This window comes from Myotis davidii, unplaced genomic scaffold, assembly GCF_000327345.1.
Source record: "Myotis davidii unplaced genomic scaffold, ASM32734v1 scaffold150, whole genome shotgun sequence".
Classification (NCBI taxonomy): Eukaryota; Metazoa; Chordata; class Mammalia; order Chiroptera; family Vespertilionidae; genus Myotis; species Myotis davidii.
Window position 1 is genome coordinate 910,161 of NW_006283437.1, and position 10,059 is coordinate 920,219.

Genomic DNA, 10,059 nt, shown 5'->3' on the forward strand with positions numbered 1-10,059 from the left:
CCTCCTTGGACATGGACTTGGGGTAAGCCACGTTGTGCTCCATGATGGACTGGAAGAGTTCATCCTCATCCTCCCCTTCGAAGGGCGCCTGCGGGACAGAGGAAGGTGGGCGAGTGGGCGAGGGGATTCCTGCCTGAGCCTCCTGAGCCAGCACCTCCGCCCTGGTGCCCTGGCCCTCGGGGAGGCTGCAGGCTTCCAGCGAGAAGAGGAGGAGAATCGGCCAAGACTAGGGTCGCCACAAGGCACGAAGTCAGAGAGCTTCAGACTGATGAGCAGGATCAAGCTGACACTCTCTTGCAGGGAAGCCACACAGATGGTGGTGGGAGGCCTTTTCCTACAAATCACTCAAATTCAATTACCTGCCCGGCCAGCATCTCATACAGCAGGACTCCGAATGCCCACCAGTCCACCGACTTCCCATAGGGCTGGTATGCAATGATCTGGAAGACAGAAGGCAGCCCATCAGGGGGCGAGCAGGTGCCTGCAGCCGGAGACTGGACACACACCTTTGCAGTGAGAGTGGACGGCCAGGTGGCGGGGGAGGGAGGTCACTGCCTACTGCGAAAGGCTAAACGGACTGTCCCAGTCCCAGGTGCAGGCCACCGTCTAGAACAGTGGACAGGGAGCTGGTGCCAGGCAAGCTGCTGCTCCCCATGGGGGAGGGGTCTCCCGGCAGCGGCCTCAGGCCGGGGACGCCTGTGCATGCCACGTGGCCTGTCGAGTCACTGATATGTGCGCTCTTTTTAATTTTAATACAGCGAGTGTGAACTTTTAAGAAGAAAAACTATTTATTTCTCATTATAAAAGTAATAACATTTATACAACAATGTGAATGTACTTATCGCTACTGAACTGTACATTTAGAAATGGTTAAGATGGCAAATTTTATGCTTTTATTTACCAATATTTAAAATTTTAAGTGAAAAAATGTAATAACATTTATTAATAGTTTACTATTTATTTTAAAATATAGAGAAGCTAAGAGAATCCCATTAAAATCACCCATAATCCTTTATCGAGAGAAAACTTACGATTGATATTTGGTCTATTTCCTTCTAGATTCTTTTCTGTGAATAGAGATTAAACTCTCTGTGTGTATGTGTTTTACATAAACATAAATACTTTGATGTGTGAAATATTAATAAAGTACTTTAGTCACTTAACATTTCCATGTTAATACCTCTATGTCAACATACTCAGGCTTAACTTGATATAGCGTCCCATTGCCTGGTATAAAACCTGTCTCACCAATTCCCAACGGGCGAGGTTTCTCCTGACGCTACAATACAGACTCTTGTAACGAGGCATTTCCACATCTGTCCCCTTATTTCTGTAAGTCAGGGCCCTAAGATGGAAGGCAGTGTGGAGGCAGCACCCTCCTGCTTTTCACACTGTATGATATGTTTCTATGTACAACTTTACAAGGGCACAAATAAAGTGATGCTTTTTTTAAAAAAGAAAAAGATGAATTCCTAGAAGCGGATTTTCAGGGCTCAAACACCATACACAGTGATCAGGGTTTTGACACTTATTACCAAACTGCCAGGGCATGGGAGTGTTGAGAATACCGATGAGCACCTGCATTTCTGAGAGGCTGTAAAACTCTGTCAGAGGGTTCAGAGGTGACAAAGCAAAGGTGGAAGGTCAAGGTGTGGGGAAGCAGTCCAGACGTTGGATCCTGACCGCCACTCCCTCTCAGTTGTGTGACTTGGAAGGAGTTGCCTACCTTCTTTAAGCCTCAGTTTCCTCAGTTTATAACAGTACCCATGTCGCAGGGTTTTGTGAGGATGGAAGAGAAACATGTGCCTTCACATATTATGCCCTCAGATGTTTGCTATTACGGGAAGTCCTGTAACTCAGTGACTGTTTGTGTGGCTAAATAAGTGCAGCCGGACAAACGGGGTCCACCGATCCAGCGCCGTCTGCCACCCCAGCTCCCACGTGGGTAGAATGCGCTCGTGCGTGAGCCCCAGAGGACGCGGAGCTCTGTGGGGACTCCTGCACACTTGTGAAGCACGTCACCTCGACTGGATCCCCACGACAACCTAAGCAATCCTTCCACAAAGGAAGCCCGAGGAGGCGAGAGACGCTGCCGCACGATGTGGCTGCGGATGGCGAAGCCGGGTGTGTGTGTGTGTGTGTGTGTGTGTGTACGTGTGCGTGATGTAAACTAGGTTCCTAGGAAAGGACCTGCTTTGGTGAAAGAGAATGTAGGATTTAAATATTGTGCCACGCTATTAGTTACATGGGGCCTCCAGTCACCAGTTCCATGTGAGGTGACAGACAAGCCTAGGATGTCCATTTCCAGGATTCTGTGCCACACCCCAGTCCCATTCCTTAGAAACCAGTAGCAGACTGTACATACAGTCACCTCTCTGGGCACCAACTCAGAGAGAAAGGGAAGTATCGCCTGGCACAAATGTTTGTACCATGACGTGTTGGGAAACTCATTCTGCAGCGGACCATCTCCTCCGGAAAGGGGACTAGAATTCGACCTTTACCCTTTCATTTGTACCTGCGTCACAGGAAGGAACGCCAGGTCTTCCAGGGCTCAGCACACCTACTGCCTACCGCCTCACACCAGCCCAGGGACCTCTCCCACCTTCACAAACATTCTGATGTCACAATAAGGAGGCACCACATGGTCATGAGCCACAGTAGCTGACGGAGGATTTTGCTGATTGTGGTGGATGGTTCTGTTGAGTTTAATTAAGCTTTCTCCCAAACCTGGGTGTATCTGGGCCTGAGCTCTGGGTGTGTGCTAAGCGAATCTGCATGTGTGATCTCTAAGGACTGACAGCTCAGAGGGCCGGGGGGCTGCTTCGCGCAGCCCCGGGTGGGGGCGCAGTGCGGGCACGAGCCGGGGCGCGCTCACCTCAGGGGCGATGTAGTCCGGAGTGCCGCAGAACGTCTTGGTGGTCACCCCGTCCCAGATGTTCTCCTTGCACATGCCAAAGTCGGCGATCTTGATGTGGCCCTCGGAATCCAGCATCACGTTGTCAAGTTTTAGGTCACTGTTGTGAACATAGGAATGTAGGGGTTTAATACACGTTATTTATTTTAAGTCAACCAATGGTCACTCACGTTGTGCGAGGCACTGTGCTGGGCGTGTGGGGGACAGAAGGGTGTGTGAAGCAGCCCTGGCCCTCCAGTAGCTGATCACCTGGCAGGAAGATCAGGAAAGGTCCACAAAGCCCTGTGTGCTGCTTTTTCTGCACAGCCAACTGCGCCCAGCTTCTCGCAAGGCCCAGCGAGACGCCGGGCAGGAGAAGACACCCCCAGGATGCTGGATGCTAATGAAGGGCAGAGGTCCAGGCACTCCTCACAGACTGACGTGTGTAACTTAAGGACCCCTTGCATTTCATAGAAGATACTTTTTCACAAAATTGTTATTTTTAATGTTTTTTTATTGATTTCAGAGAGAGGAAGGGAGAAGAAGAGGGAGAGAGAGATAGAAACATCAACGATGAGAGAGTCCCCGACTGGCCGCCTCCTGCACGCTCCTGGGATTGAGCCCCAACTGCCTCTTAAGTTAGTCTGAATTGAGTTGCTGTCGCATTTTCAACTAAAGGAACACAACCTGGACACATATGCTGGCACCTCCTACCTGTGTCTGCGAGGTCTCTTCTTCCGGGGGAGAGTGGGGGGCGGTTCACTTGCACCCGGGCTTGGGGTCCACTATCTTTGGTGCTGTCCATGGTGCTACCCCTTTCCAGCCTCGTGCTTATCCACAACCCGGGGTCCCTGCATGCTAGCTCAGTACTTAGGGAAACTGGGCTTTGCAGGAACATGCTTCTCCTAGACACACTAGTCTACATGGTCTGGTCACTGGGGACCCATGACAGCCCCCTCATCTTGACCCCATGCCCCCACACAAGTAGCTGGGCACTGGAGAGAGAAGGAGTAAGATCTTCATGTTACAGGAGAGGAGTGTCAGGAGCCACAGGCCTTAGGGTGGAGAACACCCAGGTATACTCGCTGCACATGGCGTGGTTTGAGAGTCCTCTTTTGCTCAATGTAATACCCTCCTTTGATACTAAGTTTGGCAGGAAGGCTCTTCTGTCCCCCGGCCCCGTCCCCCCAACACCCCAGCACGGTCCTCAGAGAGGCAAGTCTGACACACTCGCTCACCTCTGCACTGAGGCACTAAATAAAGGGGGAGGGCTCTGTGACATTGGAAGAGATCGTGCCGCCATGAAGGCAATCTCAAAGACATTAAGAAGCCCACATGCTGTCACGTAATGTTTTTATAGTTTTACTTTATCAATCTCACAAACTCTTTCTTAATTGAGATTCTTTCATGTGAGCAACAAAAGCAAACTCTATTTCCGTCTAAAAAGGATGTTTTAAAGGGAATGGGTAGCTCATGGGGCCTGAGGAGCTGAGGCCCAAGACGGAGGCCTAAGTGCAGCACAGAGCTGGCAGGAAAGACACCCCCCCTGCCCCCAGGCTGCCCGGGCACAGACTGGCCCACCTTCCATGGAGCCCGGGGGCTGCCCTCTGGATGTTGCTACTAAGAACCGCTTCCCCTCTCACCCTGGGAACGAGGTGGGGCCGATTTTGAGGGCCAGTCTCTGCTTCCTCGGTCACTAACTTCCGATTCAAGGTCTCGGCCAGCGTGCCAAGAGGCAGAGCCTGGGCCGTGTGCCTGGCCTGGCTACGGGGGCTGAGCGAGTATCTGCATTTTAAATCTGCACAGTGGGAGGCGGACTCTTGCTACACACAAATGCCGGGGCTCAGACGCCAAGTGGCTTAAAGGGATAATGACTAGCTCCTGAAACCACCTCAGACGTGAGGGAGCATGGAAGTGCATGCACTCAGGAGAGAGAGCTTTGGAGTGAAGCATGCTGAGCACTCAAGATGCTGACCTCGGGATTTTTATGGCCTGAATGGCCATGTCCTGTCTCCCACCTCCCTGATCCCAATGGAAACCTCACCCTGATCCCAACACAGCTGACAAAGATTCTTATTTCCTCTTCGGGTTCCCCCTTGGAATAAGATTTTCTTCAAGAAACTTGCAGTCCCATGTTCAACCCCCCAGCAACCTGAGCGCTGTACAGGGTCAGGTTCTAAGGTCAATGATTTTCAAGGGGAAAATCAGAGGGAGCAGTCACCCCAGCCCTGCCTCTCAGGTTAGGACCGTTAGGCACAGGGAGGTCACTGGCTTCGATTCACGGCTCATGTCACACAGAAGATGTGTAGCTGCCAGCACCAGCATTGCATTCAGCACACCAAGATGCTACACCGTGACAGCCACGGGGAAACAGGCTTCACAGGTCCGCGTGGGCAGTGAGGGCAAGCATGGCGGAACAACCACACGACGTGCAGTCCACACAATTATCCCCTCTGTTCCTGTTGCCCCTCCACCACCAGCACCAGCTGAAGCCACTCCTCTCTGACCCCCCTACCCTCTGGCACCAGGAGTAAAGCGGGCATGGGGGCTCCGTGTCGTCAGGACAAGATTGTCCCTCCCTGGCTAGACTTCATACTGCCACTTCCAGGAGCCATAAGTCAGGACTCTGCAGGCTTCTGGCAAGGCCCCACCTTCCGTCCCCCCATGCCACCAGCACCCACAGGCCACCACCCTATCTGCTTGAGACCACCAGGCCTGATCCCTTTACACCTTTTAGTCTCAATCCTTCTGTTGCTTTAAGAGATCCAGGACTCTGAGGTCCCTCTAACTCTTCAGACCCTCATCCCACGCCGTCTGCAGAATGGCGGGCACCACACCACCCAGCACACCGAGCCCTCTCCCTGCTCGCTCTTCCCCCACAGCACTCATCACTGCTCGGCGGCCTAGGCCTGGTTCCCGCATCTGTCTCCCGCCACCAGAGTCAGTTCCACAAAGGCGGGGGGCTAGGCCTGTTTTTTCACAGCTGTATCCCCATCACAGTACACAGTGGGATTTTGATAAATGTTTGTCAAATGAATGAATGAAATAGACTTCAACAGACCCCACAGATGGCAAATGCCCTTTGGAAGCCTGAGCCTCTGCCAGACCCTCTTGCGCAGCAGCAGCGCAGCCGGCCCTGTCTGTGCGGTGTGCGTCCATGCGGTTGTGAGAACTGCGCACCCCAACTCACTGACAGACAGCAGCCCGGCTCAGCAGTCTGCCTTGCATGGAATAGGAGATGGTCTGACTCACGCAGCTGTGATCATACACTTGCTCCTCCAAGCATGGGCAAATGCCAAGTCCCAAACTTAATCCTGTCTTTCAGGGCAAGCTACTCAGAAATCCATTTCTGAATTGTGATTACGTAGCAGAACAGCACAACCCGTCTCATAATATGACCTATCATGTTCTGCTAAACAAGATGCTTTGCTTGTTCCCCAAATGTGCAAATGTGGGGTCTCCAGGCAAGAGGAAGAAGTGCTGGGCCCTCCTGCTGAGCCACCTCTTAGAACAGTGGTCGGCAAACCGCGGTTCTTTGGCCCCTTGAGTGTGGCTCTTCCATAAAATACCACGTGTGGGCGCGCACATACAGTGCGATTGAAACTTTGTGGCCCATTCGCAGAAGTCGGTATTTTGTGGAAGAGCCACACTCAAGGGGCCAAAGAGCCACATGTGGCTCACAAGCAGCAGTTTGCCAACCACTGTCTTAGAGCAAATGGCCTCGGGTTTGAGGTGCAAACCATCACTGGTGGCGGAGGGCAGGGAGGTATCACCACACAGAGCTGCCTGAGCTTTGCCAGGGCAGTGGGCAACGCTGCCCCCGCCCAGTAGAGCACATGCCCGAGTTAGCCTGAGAGGACTCCTCCCCACCACGGAATCTATTTTAAAAGCAGTTAAAGAGGCAGGGAAGGGAGGAGCAAAGGCCACGTGGGAGAAAGCACGCAGCTCACGTACCGGTAAATGATGCCCTTGCTCTGTAAGAAGAACAGGCCGATGGCGATTTCTGCAGCGTAAAATCTGAAATAAACAAAAGCCACGAGAAGTTCAAGGATACCGTATGCTTGGCAACTCTCCGAATTCCGTACATTGAACTGGGTGTAGGACATCAATGCCTGTCATGGGTGGCCAGCCACCCATCCCATAAAACAAAGGACGGGGTGTGGGTGGGTGAGCAGGGTTTAGATAACTGCCCTAGGGATCCACTGGGGTGGGCAGAGGGTCAGCAGTTGTGTGGTGGGGAGGAGGCCATGGGATATGATGTACTAGCTGGAGAAGAGTCGGTTCAGAGTACACCAAGTTAAAATCCTACATAATAAAAGGGTAATATGCAAATTGACCCTAACAGCAGAATGACCAGAACGACCGATGGAGCAGTCACTATGAAGCTCACTGACCACCTCTTGGTCCCTTTCCCCAGCTGGCAGGTTCCGATCACCTGATAGCCACTGCAGTGGGGGCGGGGCCGGTGAGCAGGTGTGAACATTTGACGTCTCGGTCCCTTCCCCTGGCTGTCAGGCATCGATCACCCGATGGCGAATGGGGAACTGGAGGTGGGTGGCGGTGGGGTGCGGGGTCAGCTGTGGGCAGCTGGGGAAGATGGCCCTGATAGCAGGCCAGGCCTAAGGACCGTACCAGTGCATGAATTTCGTGCACCAGGCCTCTAGTAGCTTAATAATAGCAGCTGCCATCTGTTGAAGGCTGGCCCTTTCCCTAGCATCATTGTGGGTTATTATCTGTTTCAATTTTAACTGCAGTCTGGTGAGGTGGGTTCTACTATTACCTCCCTGCTCCTTAAATGAGGAAACCAAGGCTCAGTGACATGAAAAAACTTGGCCAAGTTACACAACTGATAAATGGTAGGCCAGGGTGAGAGAGCTCTTACTGAAGGCCGGTTATAGCACAGGGCTGGGCAGGTATGTGTGTGTGTGTGTGTGTGTGTGAATTTTAACTGCAGTCTGGTGAGGTGGGTTCTACTATTACCTCCCTGCTCCTTAAATGAGGAAACCAAGGCTCAGTGACATGAAAAAACTTGGCCAAGTTACACAACTGATAAATGGTAGGCCAGGGTGAGAGAGCTCTTACTGAAGGCCGGTTATAGCACAGGGCTGGGCAGGTATGTGTGTGTGTGTGTGTGTGTGTGTGTGTGTGAGAGAGAGAGAGAGAGAGAGAGAGAGAGAATAGGATTAAGGCTTATAGTCCACTATTAGAAGTTGAAGAAGAGAGACAACTCTGAGCTCACATTGCCATAGCAATTGTGCCAAGATATGTGAGTGGCAGGCTTTGGAAGCAGAAGAATGCTACTCTACCAACATAGAGTGGTCACAGCCTGGGCAGGTGGGAGGACGGGGCAGGGCGAGCTGAACGGCAGCCTCTGGAATGACAGGATGGGGCCCCGAGGGAACCCCGAGGGAACCCCGAGGGCTTGCTGAATGGGCCATGAGATCTTAGCAGACGCCCTAGGCAAGCTTGTCAACCCACCACATGTCCCCAGGGAAATGCACAGCAAGGTTCTCACTTACACAGCATGAGGCTCCTTAAACCGGCCAACCTGCTGGATGTGGTACATGAGGTCACCGCCGTTCACGTATTCCATCACGAAGTACAGGCGGTCCTAGAGGAAGACAGCAAATGGCCCATCAGCACCGGCATTTCTCGGGTTCCAAGCGGACAGCAGGGAATAGCTGGGAGGCATGACCAAACGCCAGAAAGCCACCAGCCTCCATCGGCCGGTTCCCTGTGGGGGGTGGGGGTGGGGGACGAGGGTGTTTGTGTCACTGCACAAACATGCAGGTGAGCACAGGTGGTACAAGAGCGTTCTTTTTAATCAGTAACTCTAAGTTTATGTTCATTTGTATTGATAAAGATACTTAACACATGAGTCTGGGGACTTAATAGGCATTATTTAGAATAAAGCTAATTTTAGTAAAAAGTAGGCAATATTAAGTAAATCCTATTACAGTTACTAGGTGGCCTATCAAAGCTCCATGATGTCCCCTCCCATGAGTTTCACCTCCTGGTCTTCACATCCTATGTAGTCCCTCCCACAAGGGCTAGGACTGACTTGGTAATCGATAGGATACAGTATCAATGACAGTGTGGGACTTCCCAGACTCGTCAGAAGACATGACAGTTTCCACATTGCTCTCCCTTCAATCACTTGCCCTGGAGGAGGCCGCCATGCCCCGGGGACCCTCGGCAGCACTGTGGAAAGGGGCCTTCAGCAGAGGATGGGCCTCGTGCCGACAGCCAGCACCCCTCCTGCCTCATGAGTGGGCCACCGTAGAAGCCAGCCCCTGCAGCCCCTCTCAGACCTTCAGGTGACACAACCCTAGCTGGAAACCACAATTTTTTTAAATTAATTTTATTGAGGTGACATTGGTTAATAACATTATATAAGTTGCAGTGTCCAACTGTATAATACATCTGTATATTGTATTGTGTGCTCACCACCCATAGTCCAGTCTCCTCCCATCACCATATATTAGACCCCCTTTTACCCTCTTCAGCCTTCCCCCCACACCCTTCCCCTCTGGTAACTAACATACTGTTGTCAGTCAGTGTCTCAGAGTTTATTAATTTTGTTTCATTTGTTGCTTTCTTTTTTATTTACCACGAATGAAATCATATGATTTTTGTCCTTTCCTGTCTGAATTATTTCTCTTAGCATGATAAAGACCTAAATATAAAACCTGAAACAACAAAATACATGGAAGAAAACATGAGTACTAAACTTATGGACCTTGATCTCAAAGAGGATTTTGTGAATTGGCCTCAAAGGCAAGGAAAGTAAAAGCAAAAATAAATGAATGGGACTGCATCAAACTAAAAAGCTTCTGCACAGCAAAAGAAACCATCATCAAAAGGAAAAGGCAGCCAACCGAATGGGAGAAGATATTTGCAAACGATATTTCCAATAAGGAGCTAACATCTAAAATATATAATGAATCCACATAACTCAACAATAAAAGCAAACAATCCAATTAAAAAATGGGCAGAGGACCTAACCAGACACTTTTCCCAAGAAAATATACAACTTTCATCTGAGACCCCAGAGTCAGAATTGCCCAGGGAAGCCACCCCTGAGCTCCCAGCCCACATACACAAGTTGGGCCAAATCACTCCTTTATATCAAACTAGTGGCCTGGTGCACAAATCTGTGCACATTG

General features: G+C 51.1%; 1 protein-coding gene across 1 annotated transcript in view; it reads right to left on the reverse strand.

Annotated features, from left to right (window-relative positions):
* PRKCB (protein kinase C beta) overlaps positions 1–10,059 on the reverse strand; it is a gene marked incomplete at its 5' end in the record, with an annotated part of 308,734 nt that overhangs the window by 27,657 nt on the left and 271,018 nt on the right. The window contains 5 exons of the mRNA XM_015563848.1: positions 1–88; positions 360–440; positions 2,876–3,014; positions 6,848–6,910; positions 8,413–8,504. Of these exons, the coding sequence (XP_015419334.1) occupies positions 1–88; positions 360–440; positions 2,876–3,014; positions 6,848–6,910; positions 8,413–8,504 (463 nt within the window). The remainder of the gene's footprint in view (positions 89–359; positions 441–2,875; positions 3,015–6,847; positions 6,911–8,412; positions 8,505–10,059) is intronic.